Source organism: Mobula hypostoma, chromosome 3 (genome assembly GCF_963921235.1).
Source record: "Mobula hypostoma chromosome 3, sMobHyp1.1, whole genome shotgun sequence".
Classification (NCBI taxonomy): Eukaryota; Metazoa; Chordata; class Chondrichthyes; order Myliobatiformes; family Myliobatidae; genus Mobula; species Mobula hypostoma.
The window spans coordinates 153,291,851-153,309,444 of NC_086099.1; the positions used below are offsets into that span (position 1 = coordinate 153,291,851).

Sequence of the window (17,594 nt, forward strand, 5' to 3'; positions counted from 1 at the left end):
TTATTATTATTTTGTTTTTTTCTTCTATATTATGTATTGCATTGAACTGCTGCTGCTACGTTAACAAATTTCACCACACATGCTGGTAATAATAAACCTGATTCTGATATTGTATAATTGTCATGATAAATATTTAACTCCTGTTGTCAAATTGCTGGTGTATGTTAGTTGTCAGTGTTTTATGTACAAGGACACCCAGCTCAGCTGAAACATTATTATTCCTCAAGTCTGACCATTTAAAAATGTGCCACATTTCTGTTATTTCCACTGAAAATCTGCAAGGTGGAAAAACAAAAGGTAATGGTTGTTGTAAGTTTTATAATGGGAGGGATACACTGGGGTTTCATGGGGTACTAACTAAGTTTCTTGCTTGTTGAGGTCTTAATTGACTTCAATTGGAAATAAATTGGAATGAAACTGGAAAATATGATGTTTAAGGTGTTATATCTATGCACTTTCACTGCAAGTCCTTAATTAATAAAATTGCAATTGTTTCCAGAACATTAGAGTGGAATTTGCAGTCATCAGCTTAGTGTTGAACCATGAGAAAAGATCTCCTAAGACAATGTTCTACCTTCAATAAGAGGCCCAAGCAAATGCTGAAAAAACTTATTGACAGCAGTATGTCATGCTCAATTGCTTTTCCAACCATTGAAACTCCCTTTTTGACATCCAGAAGCAGCCAAAAACATTCCCAAGTTATTAAAATCTCACAAAGATAGTTGAAGTCAAGTAAAGAATTAGTTACTTTGAAAATACACTTAAAGCAGTTAAATAAACATAATCGTAATCCAAAAATGCTAACATTAATTTCCCACAGCTGTTCTCCCCCCTTATACCAGGGTGAATTTGGTACTGGCTCTTCAAGCAGGTTTCCTCGCATAGGTGCATTGCACTCTGAGACTGGACTTCACAAGCCGTCACGGACTGAGATGTCTAACATTCAAGCACAATCAGGAAATAACAGATAAACAGCTACCAATTATTTTAGGATTCGTGTGGTCATGCAAGTATGAGCAGAAATCCAAGACACGCTCCACTCAGTTGAGAAAATGCTTTATTGGAAATGTCAATATTTCTTTAGAAAACCTGGTTCGTAAGTTCTCATAGCAGTGGTCAGTTTTATAAAAGCTGAAACAGTAAAAATCAAGTATAAAAACATGATATATAATTGTCCAGATTTAATTGGTGTATATATATATAAACAAACATAGCATTCAATATTTAAAATTGCTGTGTGTGTGTGTGCGCGCGCGTCCACATGAATTCAAAAGAGGGGAAAATAAACTAAACAATGCTGAGTAACACTGGCAGCCATTTAAGCTGCTCTTTTTCCAAGAGGATAAGTCTGTCTTCATATGCTAGGAAATAGCCCACAACCAAATCGTAACCTGCCTGCAAAACATTGGGAGGTTTGGCCTCCATCCGTTGGTGTCAGGCAGTAATTGGTAGGGGGCTAACAATTCTCTTGAAGTTTCCAAGAAAATTTTGGGAAAGGTTTTCAACATTTGTGGTTGCTGAGACTGGGTAGAAACATGATCAGCAGTCAGGGGATACACCTGAAAAAGGCAAACGGCCACAGTTAGAAAATGGAAAAATAGGGAAGGCAGTCTTGTCCTCACCAAGAGTGATGAATAGTTTGTAGTAATAGGGTTGAGAAGTGGAGAATTGGGTGGGGGATGTAGGGGGAACAGAGAAGGAAGAAAACTGATGGCAGGGTAGGTGACAAAGGTAGAGTAAACTAAAGCAAGTAGGTGATCAGGGTAAGGATGGGTGTGAGGGAATGGAGCCAAGGAAGAGGGATTGGGTAAGATCATGTGTTTGCTTCCATTTGTATGAGTGAGTAACACAGACAAAATGCTGGAGAACCTCAGCAGGCCAGGCAGCATCTATGGAAAAGAGCATAGTCGATGTTTCAGGCTGAAACCCTTCAGGACTGGGAAAAAAAAGCTGTGACACCTGAAAGTAGCGTCACAGGTAGACAAGGTTGTAAAGAAGGCTTTTGGCATTCCGGCATTCATAAATCAAAGTATTGAGTATAGGAGTTGGGATGTTATGGGGAGGTTGTATAAGACATTGGTGAGGCCAAATTTGGAGTATTGTGTACAGTTCTGGTCACCTAACTATAGGAAGGATATCAGTAAGATTTAAAGCGTGCAGAGATTTACTAGGATGTTGCCGGGTATTCAGGAGTTGAGTTACAGAGAAAGATTGAACAGGTTGGGACTTTATTCCATGGAACGTAGAAGAATGAGAGATTTGATAGAGGTTTACAAAATTATGAGGGGTATAGACAGAGTAAATGTGAATAGGCTCTTTCCACTTAGATTAGGAAAGATAAATACGAGAGGACATGGCTTTAGGGTGAAAGGGGAAAGGTTTAGGGGGAACTCCTTCACTTAGAGTGGTGGGAGTGTGAAACGAGCTGCCATCTGAAGTGGTAAATGCGAGCTCACTCTTAAGTTTTATGAATAAATTGGATAGAGGTCTGGAGGGTTATGGACTGGATGCAGGTCAATGGGGCTAGCGGAATAATGTTTCGGCACAGCCTAGAAGGGCCAAATGGCCTGTTTTCTGTGCTGTAGTGTTCTATGGAGGTGTAAATTTGAAAGGTGGGAAGAGGGGAGAGAGAAACACCAAGCGATAGGTGAAACCTGGAGGAGGAGGGATGAAGTAAAGTACTGGGGTTGATTGGTGAAAGAGACAGAAGGCCATGGAAGAAAGAAAAAAGGAGAGGGGGCAGGAGCACCAGGAGGAGACGATAGGCAGGCAAGGAGATAACATGAGAGAGGGAAAAGGTGATGCGAAATGGTGAAGGTGGGGGGGGGGGCATTACTGGAAGTTAGAGAAATCGATGTTCATGCCATCAGGTTGGAGTTACCTGGACTATCTCCGGAGACAGCTTATCCACCAATGTTTATTATAAACCAAAGGACTCTCACAGCTACCTGGACTATACCTCACCCCACCCTGTTACTTGTAAAAACAGCATCCCTTCCTCTCAATTCCTGTTTCACCACATCTGCTCTCAGGATGAGGCTTTTCATTCTAGGACAAAGGAGATGTCCTCCTTTTTCAAAGAAAGTGGCTCCCCTTCCTCCACCATCAATGCTGCCCTTGACCACATCTCTTCCATTTCACATACGTCTGCTCTTACCTCATCCTCCCGCCACCCTACCAGGGATAGGGTCCCTCTTGTCCTCGCCTACCACCCCACCAGTCTCCGCGTCCAGCACATAATTCTCCGAAACTTCCACCACCTGCAACTGGATCCCACCACCAAACACATCTTTCCCACCCCCCACTTTCTGCTTTCCACAGGGATCGCTCCCTATGCGACTCCCTTGTCCATTCGTTTCTCCCCACTTATCTCTCACCTGGCACTTATCCTTGCAAGCGGAATAAGTGCTACACCTGCACCTACAGCTCCTCCCAACCATTCAGGGCCCCAAACAGTCCTTCCAGATGAGGCGGCACTTCACCTTTGAGTTTTTAGGGTCATATACTGTGTTCGGTGCTCCTGGTTTGGCCTCCTGTATATCGGCGAGATCTGACATAGATTGGGTGATCACTTCACCAAGCAACTACTCTCTATCCACTAGAACAAGCAGGATTTCCAAGTGGCCACCCACTTTAGTTTCATTTCCCATTCCCATATGTCAATCCATGGTCTCCTCCACTGTCGTGACAAAGCTATGCTTAGGTTGGAGGAACAACACCTTGGATTCTGTTTGAGTAGCCTCCAACCTGATAGCAGGAACATCGATTTCCCAAACTTCCAATAATGCCCCCACTTCACCATTTCCCCATCCCCTTGTCCTTCTCTCATGTTATCTCCTTGCCCGCCACCCATCGCCTCCCTCTGGTGCTCATACCCTCTCCATTTTTCTTTCTTCAATAACTTTCCATCTCTTTCATCAATCAACTTCCCAGCTCTTTACTTCATCCCTCCCTCTCCAAGTTTCACCTATTGCCTAGTGTTTCTCCCCTTCCCCCAGCTTTCAGATCTACTCCTCAGCTTCTTTTCTCCTGTCCTGCCAAAGGGTTTTGTCCCAAAACGTCGACTGTGCTCTGTTCCGTAGATACTGCCCGGCCTGCTAAGTTCCTCCAGCATTTTGTGTGTATTGCTTGGATTTCCAGCATCTGCAGATTTTCTCTTGTATGAGTGTGTGATCAGTGTGCATTTGTGTGTGCTTAGAATCTGTGTTATTTCAGGAACTTGTGAAGACCTGGTAGCCAATTGTATAAGACTCCTTACCATTGGTCCAAGATTGTACACTGTCATATTGATGAGCTAACAATTCATGCACAGGACTCTTTAGTACCTCAGAAATAGAAAGAAAGTCATCCTCAAATGGATAGTCAAAGGAAAAGATATGGTATATATGTAATGATTTATTTGGATATTTACATAATTGTAGATGAACATGCATGTAAATAATATAAAATTGAGTATTTTGTAATTTCCTGTAAAAGTTAAGTCTGCACTGTCAAGATTTTGACAAGTACACTACCGTCACAGTTTCTGTTATATGTAATAGCTTATATTATAATATTCACCTAAGAGAATTAGATACAAGATTGGAAAGATAGAAGATAAGCAAATCATTGGGATTTTAAATTAATATAAATTCCGGGGACTGGAATCTCACCAGATATGAAAATATTCCTTTTTGCTCCTGTACTAAGTGCAAATTTACACACAGTGTCAATGCAAGTATCTAATCAGCTAATCATGTGGCAGCAATTCAATGCATAAAAGCATGCCAACAAGGTCAAGAGGTTCAGTTGTTTTTCTGACCAAACACAAAACAGGGAAGAAATGTGATCTACGTGACTTTGACTATGGAATGATTTATGGTGCTAGATGGGGTATTTAGAGTATCTCACAAACTGCTGATCTCCTAGGATTTTCATGCACAACAGTTGTGTAGTAGTGTAAAGAATGGTGCGAAAAACAAAAAAAGTCCAATGAGTTCAGTGGTTGAAAATGCCTTATTAATGAGAGAGATCAGAGGAGAATGGCCAGACTGGTTCAAGTTGACAGGAAGGCAACAGTAACTCAAATAACTATGTGTTACAACAGTGGTGTGCAGAGGAGCCTCTCTGAATGCACATCAAACTTTGAAGTGGAAGGACTACAGAAGACCATGAAAAACACTCAGTGGCCACTTTATAGTAGGTATGTCAGAATTGTTTTTTAGAAAGCCTGAATCATTACATTTGTCAACTCCAAATTTGTTTTGAGATTCTTGTTTGAGGTATCATACCATTAGCATCTCCCACTTAGTCTTGCTTGATTCCATTTCTTGGGTTGTTTAATTTGTTTTCCATATTTTTTGAATTCTTCCCCTTTTAACTACCTTCATTGCAGTTTTAAGCTGAGATCCATTTGCAATTTGCAAACTTAAGTGAGCTTAAAGGTCAGAAAGAGTAGCACTGAAATTTAACCAAGTACACAGGTTACACGCAATAGGTTTGGACCATACTATATAGGAGCAGAAGTAGGCCATTTGGCCCATCGAGTCTGCTCTGCCATTCAATCATGGGCTGATCCAATTCTTAATAGCCACTTAATAGGTAGTAAGGCAAGATGTTTGTTGGATTTGTGTATTTGGCTGGAGTCTTCTTAGGCCATTTTATGTCCTGCTCAATTGATCTGCTGGTGGACATTATTTTACAAAGAAATTGGAATGTAGCCATTTGAAATTGTGAAGTACTTGGATATAGCCTGTGACCATCAATTAGGAATCTTGACAGAAGTTCATAGGATATAATCACATATATGTAGCAGTAAACATATAACTAGTGGCTATGCACTAGTAAAGCACTAATTAGCATGAGCAATTTGACAATGTAAACAATGTTAACATGCAATTTTTACTGTAAGCCACAAGGTATTGGGCTTATTGTACACAAAATTAACTTATTTTTATACATTTACTCCATATTCTAATGCACCCATGACTAAAAGTCTACACAAACACTTTGAACATTTTCTCTGAAATAATTCTCTCCAAATACTGATATCAGGAGATTTGCTGGCATGGTGCCCAATGTTGCAAAAGATGGTCTTGATTTGCTGCATTCAGAATACTGCAGATCCTCTGACTCACAACATCGGTACCAATCTATTTATTCCTATGTGCGTGCATATGATCTATGTCCCTCTATTCTTTACCTTTTCATATGTATGTCTAAATATTTTTTAAAATATTGCTATCATATCTGCTTCTATCACTTCCCAGGTAGCATGTTCCTGGCACATACTAACCTGTCTGGGAAAAAAAAAGGCTTGTCTGGTAAATCTTCTTTAAAATTTCTCCCTTTCATTTAAACATGTGCCCTCTAGTATTTGACATTTCCATCCTGCAAAAAAGATGCTGATGACTTACCTTGTCTCTGCCTCTCATAATCTTACATGTTTATAAGATTGCTTGTTGGCTTCCTACCCTTCAGTAAAAACAATCCAAGATTATCCAACCACTCCATATATCTAAGACTCTCAAGGCCCCCACCAATAAAGGTAAGCATGCCCAATGCCCTCTTTGCCACCCCATCCACTTGTGTTGCCACTTTCAGGGAGTGGCATCACCTCACACTCGTCTGCTTTAAATCTGATTTACCAGTCTTCCAGCTAGATCCAAACCCTGCTGTATCCTTTAATAACCTTCCTCACCATCTGCAGTTTTATCAATTTTTGTAATCAGACCGCCTACATTTTAATTGTTATATATTACATACAATATATGTTTGAACACTGATCCTTGTGGAATACCGTAGATCATAGAACCCCTAACAGAGTTACACTCTTCTACCACACACTCTGCCTTCTAGAAAATTAGGAATAAGGAGAGGTTGGATCAACTTGGATCGTTTTCTGTGGAGTATTGGAGATTAAGGGAAGAACTGAAAGGTTTATAAAGTTATGAGAAGCACAGATAAAGTTGATAGTCTGAGCCCTTTTCCCATGGTAGAAGTATCAAATAATAGAGGGCATAGTTTTTTAGGTGAGAGGGGATAGTCTAAAGCAGATGTGAGGGACAGGTTTTGTTTAAACAGAGTAGTAGGTGCCTAGAATGTAGTGGAACTTAGACAAGAACATGAACATGCAGGAAATGGAGGGATATGAACCATATCTGACTCATTTAATTTGGCATCATGGCTGGCAGAGATATCATGGGCTGAAGGGTCTGTTTCTGTGCTGTACTGTTCTGTATACTTTCTCAAAAAACTTAATTGTGTTTGAGAGACATGAACAACCTAAGCTGACTTCCTTTACTGTCTATGCCTTTCCCGATGAGAATAATTACTGTCCATATGAATCTCCAATGACTTCCCGATCAGTAAGGCTCATCTTCCTAGAATTTCCTGGATTATCCCAAACAACCAAACAAAACTGGCTATTCTCTGGGACTTCACCTGTGGCTTAAAAGAATATAAAGATCAATACCAAGGCCCCAACAATCTCCATCCTTGCTTAACTTGGTTTCCTGGAATAGACCCCATAGGGCCCCAGCAATTTATCCACCTTAATGCTCTTCAAGAGATCCAGCACTTTCTCCTTAATATCAACTTGCACTTCTCTGTTCTCACTATCATCCATGTGTTATTCCTTGGTGAATATCCGATTCAAAGTATTTATATTTAGTACCTTGCCCACTTACTCCAGCTTGAGGCATAAATTTCTTACTTTGGTCTTGAGTGGACCTACCCTTTCCCTAGCTTCCCTGGTTTTTAAATATATGCCTAAATCACCTTGGGGATTTTCGTAATCCTATTTGCTAAGGCCACATCATGGCCTCTTTTTGTCACTCTGATTCCATTTTTTAAATTTTTCCTGCTTCCTTTATATTTTTCAGGGGCTTTGTACAATTCAACTTCTGTAACCTTATCTTATTTACAATCACCAATCAACCAATGTTAGGGCTGTGGGTGGAAACTGGAGCACCCAAAGGAAACCCATGCACCAACGGGGAGAACATACAAACTCCTTATTGATGATACTAGAACTGAACTACGAAATGCTCTACAGCAGCACCCTTTTATTCAGTATGTTCTTCCTTTTCCTTTTTGACTAAATATGCAACATTCCTTGTCATCCAAGGTTCTCAAACTCCAGATTTAATACGGTCTTCTCACCGTCAAGTAGCATGCTTAAGGTCTGAAGAGTTCAAGAGGCAACAAAAGCAATAAGCTCTTTAGCAACATCATCATTTTGGCTCTTTTTTGTCTATTCTTTTGTATTGTGTGATCTATTGGGCATGTCCTACAGTCTTATTATTGGCAACATATTACGCAGACAAAGCAGCTTAATCTGATTTTAACAGCTATCACAGTCTGGTCTCCATCTGTTAGAACTATTTCCTTTGTTCTATCCATCCTCAACCACCTTCTCTGCTGCTGTCTTCTCTCTTTTCCATTCTTACCAAGAGACACTGTTCTTTTTCCACAGATGCTGTTTACCCTACTGATGGATTACAATACTTTGCTTTTATTAAATGAAATTTTAAACATATTAAATTTCAATAATAAATTAAATTATCAATCCTCAAAATAGCTGTTGGATACATATCCCTCAATAATCAATAAAACATTACTATTAGAGATTGTAATTAAAAACTTAACTAATGGTGGAAACTCTATCTGATTATGATATTATCATTAAGTGAAATAGGAAAGTAGATCAAGGATGGCTGGACTGAAGCCATTAGTAAGAGATTACATACATCAATTTATTAAAAAAATATTTTCTAATGGAAATTTAAGCATTAATACATTATCATCCCTCACCTAGATATAATCCTTCATACAGAGCTACCTTCATTTTAAACTTTTATGATAACACCATTTTGATACCCAACATCGAGTATTTACTCAGTTAAAGTGCCAAGAAAGAGTAGATATCAAAGGTTTAACATTCTGAAGGTTAATCTATATGCTCATCAAACCCAGATAAAAGGACCAAATGACTTTCCTAAGTTCTTTATGTGCGGTAAATAGCATTGTCATGCATTCTGGATTATCATTTTTACAAAATGAAGCAGAAATACAGAAAAACTTACAAAGATGAAAGAAAAAACATTCCTTACTCAATCCACATCTTTTACAGATTCTCTCTGCTGCATTTCTACGTGTTTTGATATTGAATATTCACACTGTTTCTCTAATACTTTTCAAAATGGTACTGCTCAATACCATATTTTACTTAAAGCCTGAAATTTTGCATCCTTTGTTATTCTGGGACCCAAACAGCAGACCTTAGGTTACAGTAGTACAAATTCCATAGCAAGAACTACTAAATTTTAGGAACATTGCGACTGATTTATGTCTCACTACTAAATAATTTTTTTAGCTTTTGCAATTACATATTTGAATGATTCTAATGAAGTACGACTTCAATTTTTTCCTTAAAACCTTTCGGGAATGTTCCTCAAGAAACACAAGATAATGATTGGGTTTCAATTGTTGATTATTTTACTGTACATACTCATGAAAAATATATTCAATTAGTTTTGAATTTTTTAGACAATTATTCCTATTAGCTTGTTAGTTCTTTATAAAGGGTAAAAACTTAAGACTGTATGCCACTACAATTTGAATACTCTACCCTTACACAAAATTAATAACTTATTTAATACAAAGTCTTGCATTGATCAAAACAGAGTTTAAAATGAAATATCTGGTACAATAAATACTTAACAAAATATGCAAAATAAAACTATCCTACAAGTGTATCAAGATACCAATTAAGTAGCATGTTAGCTCGGAAATTACTTTCACAGTAACATTATTAATTGTTCAGTTATAGACCGCTTGGCACATGCAGCATAAGATAACCTGGCAATAGGGTGGGGGTAGAGATGCCCTCTTACTCTGTCCAAATAAGCTCTCAGTATGGTCCCACTGATCAGCCAGAGTCCCACAAACAAAACAAAGATTTGCAAGTCTAATTCTTATTTTTCACATTTTCATTTGTCCAAATCCTGATTATTATTCAAGTGTATAGTCATACATTCATCTGAGGGTCCAGTGAAAAAACTATTCTGAAAAGAAAATATGCATTCATTTTAAGATCAAATATTTCTATGTTAATATTCTTCTGCAACAATTTAGTTACGGAGTCCCCATTAATATGTAGAAAGTCAAAGCAACAATTAATAGCAGGCAGAAAGGTGAAGAGAAGGTTTGAAAAGCTGCAGAAGGCATGAACACATCTTCATACTTGTAAATGCTGACAACATCTTCAGATACTGGTGGAGAGTCAATGTCATGCCTGGTAATTGAGCCTTTCAGGTCAAAAAAGCAGAAAGGAAAAAGTTAAAAAATGAAATAGAACATCATGTTATTTTAATTGAATTTAGATGCCTTCAATGGTATAATCAAGGATTTTGACATTTTTTGCTACAAAGAAATATTTTACTTCCTCTTTGTCACTGATTATTTGTAATAATAATGTTTTCATTTAAAAATAATTAAGTGATTTCTTTAACCTGTTTATAGACCCACAGCAATATGAGACATGACATGACAGTGGTGGAGCTCATCACCAACAACAATAAGATGGCCTACACAGAGGAGGTAGAGGAGCTAGAGGCCTGGTGCCAGGCAAATAACCTTTTCCTCAGTGTCAAGACAAAGATGGCTATCAACTTAAGAAGAACTCACACCCCTCTTTACATCAGCAGCATAGCAGTGGAAACTGTAAACAGTTTTAGACTTATGGGAGTGCACATCTCACACAACTTATCACAGTGTCAGAAAACATTAAACACAATTAGGAAAGCTCGCCAATGTCACTACTTTGTGAAGAGGATGAAGAGAGCTGGACTATGAAAATCTATACTCACATCATTCTATAGATGTGCAGTAGAGAGCATCCTAACAAACTGCATCACTGCATGGTATGGAAACTGCACTGCAGTGGACAGGAAGACTCTATAATGGGTAGCTAAGACTGTCCAACACATCAGTGGCACCAGCCTACCTGCTCAAAAGTATATATACACAAAAAGGTGCTGGAAAAGGGGCAGTAATTTAAAGAAGGATCTCATCTACCCTGCTCATGGGCTGTTTGCCTCAGTGCCATAAAGGAGGAGGCTACGTAGCATCCACACCAGGACCACCAGATTCAAAAACAGTTACTTTCCCCAAGCAGTAAGTCTGATCAACTCCTCCAGCCATTAACCCACCCTCTACACCCCCAAACACTACTACTTTATAATTTCCTGTCAATCACATTATGTAGATGTAATTGTGCCTAGTGTCACTTTATGGACATCAATGCTTATAAGCTAACCTGCGTACTTATATTTATTGTGTTCTTTATCTTACAGTGTTTTTTTTTGTGCTGCATTGGATCCGGAGTAACAATAATTATTTCGTTCTCTTTTACACTTATGTACTGGAAGTGACATGAAACAATCGTGAATCCTGAACCTCGACTCCCTTCCAAAATATCCAGTCTTCCATCGACAACAAATACTAGACTTGCCAGCAATGTCCACATCCTGTGAACAAACCTAAAAAAGGAAATCAGTCTGATAACAACTTTCAACTGAAATGCAAACTGCTGGAATCATGCAGTAGGGCAGGAAGTAACTTAAGAAATAGAAAATAAATTAATGTTTCAGGTCAAAATCCCTTCATCATATTGATAACTCCACTTTTTCTTTTCATTTCTTAGTGTTTCCTACATTTTCTGTTTTAATTTCAGATTTTCAGAATATCCATTTGTGGACTTTCAACATTAATTTTGCTTAACCAAGTAATTGCAGTAAGGTTGAATATTTGAATAAGGAAATTTAATTTAAATTTAAAGTGGTCCATAGGGCCCATATAACCAAGGATAAGTTGTCTCGTTTTTATTTAGATATATCTCCGTATTGTGATAAATGTAATAATGGAGAAGCTTCAATCATTCATATGTTTTGGACATGTCTGAGTCTTGGAAAATATTAGAAAGAAGTATTTCAAACTTGCTCGATATTTTTCAAAGTAAACTTTAAGCCTAATCCTTTAACTGCTTTATTTGGTATCGTTGGAGGAAAGGATATTATTTTGGAGTCATCTGACTTGCACATTTTGGCTTTTGTGTCTCTTATGGCCAGGAGGACACTCTTGTTTAAATGGAAAGATGCGGCCCCTTCTATTCACGCTCAATGGTTACGTGATGTGATGTCATGTTTAAATTTAGAGAAGATTCGATGTTTAATCTCTGAATCTAGCGAAGACTTTCAAACATTGTGGGGACCTTTTTTGAATTACTTTCAAAACCTTTGATTTGCTGTTAAAGCACAGATGATGACTAATAATTTTTTTCCCTCTTTATTAATCAGCTTCGGTCTTGGTAGTGGGTTAGATTTTTTATATAATAAAATTACTATACTTCAATGTTACAAATTAATCAATCTGTATGATTATAGGGTTAGGAGTCTTTATATGCGATTTAGTATAATGTATTGATATTTTTTTTCTTGTACTCTATATGTAAAATTAATAATAAAAATATTGAAAGAGATAAGGAAAGCAGAATATCAAGACTAATTACCAAAGGTTACCCAATAGTGTGTTTTGCAATTTTTACCTTAAAACAATTAGTGCCTTTGCTGTAAAATTTCAATTGATTTTCTGAGAACATTTGATTGTAATTGATAAATAATAGTATGATGGCACTGCAAAGATGATTCAATGGGTTATGAAATTATCTGTGACGCCAAGCAATAATAATGTTCTGTAACCCTTGAAGATTAGTCAACATCACCTATAATCAAATTTAGTTTAAACCACAAAAATATGTGCTTTGTGTTTCTGCAAGTAGGTGCATATGGTTTCTGAATTTTCCATTATGATTAAACTGAACATTGGCCAGCTCAACTGATATGACCATAAATAGAAATTTAAGCTTCAATCTCTAAGCTTGTAATGGACAGGATAATATTGTTAAAACTCAATCTCTACAGTACAGCAATGGGAAACTGATTCTTTTTGAAGATGGCAGCATTAGTGCTTTGTCTATCATTTCAGAATTACCATAAATCTTAATAGTCATGTGAAGCATGAGAAAGTTAGGAGTTAGGTCTTTGTCCAATGTATGAAACCATTTTATGATAGAGATGGGAGATTATATAAAACCTATAAAGAATTTAGACAACACACAAGAACAAGATGTGTTGCACCTTCCTCATATTTCTGATGAACTAATATTTTCGTGAAAGTATAAGTTTCTGAATAATAACCTATTTCTTTAATCTGAGCACTTGTTTTTTTTTCTGGACGATTAGTCTGATAACAGAAAAGTTACAATGCTATGTAATTTTATTATAATATGTTCAATATAATTCATGTTAATAAAAGAATCAAATCAAATCATTAGAAAGAGGTGCATAAGATTGGAAAGTTTGAATTGTTGTAGGTAGAGCTAAGGAACTGCAAGGGTAAAAGACCCTGATGGAAGTTATATACAGAACCCCCAAACAGTAGTAAAGAGGAGGTCTACAAATTATAAGAGGAGATGGAAAATGTATGTCAAAAAGACAATGTTACAATAGTCATAGGGGATTTCAGTATGTGGATAGATTGGGAAAATCAGGTTGGTGCTGGATCCCAAGAGGGAAAACATCTAGAATGCCTATGAGATGGCTTTTTGGAGGAGCTTGTGGTTAAGCCCACTAAGGGATCAACTATTCTGGATTGAGTGTTGTACAATGAATTGGAACTGATTAGAGAGTTTAGGTAGAGAAACCCTAAGGGGTCAGTGATCCACCCTGCAATTTGAGAAGCAGCAGCTAAAGTTAGGTGTATCAGTATTACAGTGGAGTAAAGGGAATTACAGAGGCAAGAAAGAAAGGAGCTGACCAAAAATGTTTGAAAAGGAACACTAGCAGTAACGAAGGCACAGCAGCAATGGCTGGAATTTCTGGGAACATTTTGGAAGGTACAGGACGTATACATCCCACAGGAAGTATTCTGAAGGCAGGATAACACAACTGCAGCTGACAAGAGTAGTCAAAGCCCATATAAAAGCAAAAGAGAGGACATATAATACAGCAAAGATTAGTTTGAAGTTAGAGATTTGGGAAGCTTAAAAACGAACAAAAGGCAACTAAAAAAAACATAAGGAGAGAAAAGATGATATATGAGGGTAAGCTAGCCAAAAATATTAAAGAGGATACCAATTTTTTTTCAGATATATGAAGACTAAAAGAGGCAAGAGTGAATATAGGATTGCTGGAAATTACATTGGAGAGGTAGTAATGGGGGACAAATGAACACAGGTATTTTACATCAGTTTTCACTGTGGAAGACACTTGCAGTATGCCAGAAATTCAACTGTCAACAGGCAGAAGCGAATGTTATTGCTACTTAGAAGAGGGTACTTAGGAAGCTAAAAGCTCTGAAGGTAGATTTCAGCTTTACCTATCTCTTTCAAAAGAGATAGCTGCGGAGATTGTGGAGACATTAATAATGAACTTTCAAGAATCACTAGATTCTGGAATAGTTCTGGAGGACTAGAAAATTCCAAAGGCCACTCCACTCTTCAGGAAGGGAGGAAGGCAGAAAAAAGTAACTCACAGGCCAGTCAGCCTGACTTCAGTGGTTGGGAAAATGTCAGAGTCCCTTATTAAGGATGAGATTTTGGGATACTTGGAGGCATATGATAAAGTAGGCTAAAGTGAGCTTAGTTTCCTTAAGGGGAAATCTTGCCTGACGTTGGAATTCTTTGAGGAAATGATAGGCAAGATAGAACAAAGGAGTCATTGGATATTGTTAGCTTGGATTTTCACAAGGCCTACGACAAGGTGCCAGACTGAGGCTGCTTAACAAGATAAGAACCCATTATGTTACAGGAAAGGTACCAGCATGGATAGAAGACTGGCTGATAGGCAAGCGTGGGAATAATGGGAATAAGTTGGCTGTCAGTGACTAGTGATGTTCTGTATGGTTCAGAGTTACCACTGCTTCTGTTTGACATTACATGTCAATGATTTGGATGACGGATTTGGTGGCTTTGTAGTCATATTTCCAGACAATACACAGATAGTTAGAGGGCCAGGCAGTGTTGAGGAAGCAGGGAGTGTAGAGAAGGACCTGGACAGGTTGGGAGAATGGGCAAAGTGGCAGATGGAATAAGACCATAAGACATAGGAGCAGAATTAGGCTATTTGGCCCATCGAGTCTGCTCCGCCATTTAATCATGGCTGATCCTTTTTTTCTCCTCCTCAACCCCAGTTCCCGGCCTTACTCTCCATAACTTTTGATGCCATGTCCAATCAAGAACCCATCAATCTCTGCCTTAAATATACCCAACAACCTGGCCTCCACGTCCGCATGTGGCAACAAATTACACAAATTCACCAGCCTCTGCCAAAAGCAATTTCTCTGCCCTGTTTTGAATGGATGCCCCTCTATCCTAAGGCTGTGCCCTCGTCCTAGACTCTCCTACCAGGGGAAACATCCTTTCCACATCTACTCTGTCCAGTCCTTTCAACATTCAAAAGGTTTCAATGAGATTCCCCCCTCATCCTTCTAAATTCCAGTGAGTACAGACCCAGAGCCATCAAACGTTCCTCATATGATAACCCTTTCATTCCTGGAATCATCTTTCTAATCCACCTCTGGACCCTCTCCAATGCTAACACACCTCTTTTAAGATAAGGAGCCCAAAACTGTACACAGTACTCAAGGTGAGGCCTCACCACAGCCTTATAAAGCCTCAGCATCACATCCCTGCTCTTGTATTCTAGACCTCTTGAAATGAATGCTAACATTGCACTTGCCTTCCTCACCACAGACTCAACCTGCAAGTTAACCTTTAGGGTGTTCTGCACAAGGTCTCCCAAGTCCCTTTGCATCTCAGACTTTTGGATTTTCTTCTTGTTTAGAAAATAGTCTGAACATTTATTTCTACCCTAAAGTGCATGACCATGCATTTTCCAACATTATACTTAATTTGCCACTTTCTTGCTGTCTAATTCATTCTGCATCCTACCCATTTCCTCAACACTACCTGCCCCTCCACCAATCTTCGTATCATCTGCAAACTTGGCAACAAAGCCATCTATTTCATCATCTAAATCATTTATATACAGCATAAAAAGAAGTGGGCCCAACATCGATCCCTGCAGAACCCTACTAGTCACTGGCACCCAACCAGACTTGGATCCTTTCATTTCCACTCACTTGCCTTCTTGCAATCAGCTCTAAGCATCTTAGTAACTTTCCTGTAACACCATGAGCTCTTAACTTAGTAAGCAGCGTCATGTGTGGCACCTTGTCAAAAGCCTTCTGAAAGTCCAAATATACAGCATCAACTGCATCCCCTTTATCTATCCTACTTGTAATCTCAAAGAATTCCAACAGGTTCGTCAGGCAGGATTTTCCCTTAAGGAAACCATGCTGACTTTGTCCTATCTTGTCATGTGTCACCAAGTACTCCATCACTTCGTCCTTACCTCTTGACTCTCAACATCTTCCCAACCACTGAGGTCAAACTAACTGGTCTATAATTTCCTTTCGGCTGTGCCTTTTTCCTTTTTTAAAGAGTGGAATGATATTTGCAATTTTGCATCCTCTGGCACCATGCCAGATTCCAATGATTTTTGAAAGATCATTTCTAATGCTGCCAGAATCTCTAACACTACCTCTTTCAGAACCCCAGGGTGTAGTTCATCTGTTCTGGGTGACTTGTGTAGTTTTAAGTCTTTCAGCTTTTTGAGCACCTTCTCCCTTGTAACAGTAACTGCACCGTCTTCTCTTCCTTCACACACTACAACATCTGGCGCACTGCTAGTGTCTTTCACAGTGAAGACTGATGCAAAATATTCATTCAGCTCATCTTCCATCTCCTTGTCCCCCATTATTATTTCTCCTGCCTCATTTTCTAGCGGTACTATAGGAATATAGTACAGGTAATAATCCAGGAATATTGAGAATCCATTCCTGCCCTGGTGCCAGCCAAGTCTCTGTAATGGCCACTACATCATAATTCCACGTATGTATCCAAGCTCTCAGTTCATCACCTTCGTCCCTGTTGCTTCTTGCTTTGAGGTACACACATTTCAGCCCTTCTACCTTACTGTCTTCACACCGTTTATTCTGCTTCACCTTCCTCAAAGCCTCTCTGTATGTTAGATCTGGCTTTACTTCATGCACTTCTTTCACTGCTCTATCGCTCTGGGTCCCATTCCCTGCGCAAATTAGTTTAAACCCTCCCGAACCATGCTAGCAAACCTACCTGCAAGGATATTGCTCCCCCTCAAGTTCAGGTGCAACCCATCCAATCTGTACAGGTCCCACCTTCCCCAGAAGAGATCCCAATGATCTAAAAATCTAAAACCCTGCTCCCTGCACCAACTCCTCAGCACTCATTCAACTGCCATCTCCTCCAATTCTTACCATCTCTGTCACGTAGCACTGGCAGCAATCCTGAGAACACCACCCTTGAGGTCCTGTTCTTCAGCCTTCTGCCTAGTTCCCGAAACTCACACTTCAGGACCTCATTCCTCTTCCTGGCTATGTCGTTGGTCCCAACATGTATCACGACTTCTGGTTGCTTTCCCTCTCGTACCAGGATGTCGTGCACCCGGTCAGAG

At 38.9% G+C, this 17,594-nt stretch overlaps 1 protein-coding gene across 2 annotated transcripts in view; it reads right to left on the reverse strand.

The window, feature by feature from the left end:
- Window positions 1-3,998: 3,998 nt before the first annotated feature.
- The window catches only part of LOC134344330 (DOMON domain-containing protein FRRS1L), a 30,226-nt gene continuing 16,630 nt past the window's right edge, over window positions 3,999-17,594 (reverse strand). For both annotated transcript variants that reach the window (XM_063043915.1, XM_063043914.1), the window contains exon 5: window positions 3,999-10,289. In XM_063043915.1, the coding sequence (XP_062899985.1) occupies window positions 10,117-10,289 (173 nt within the window). In that variant the 3' untranslated portion in view covers window positions 3,999-10,116. The remainder of the gene's footprint in view (window positions 10,290-17,594) is intronic.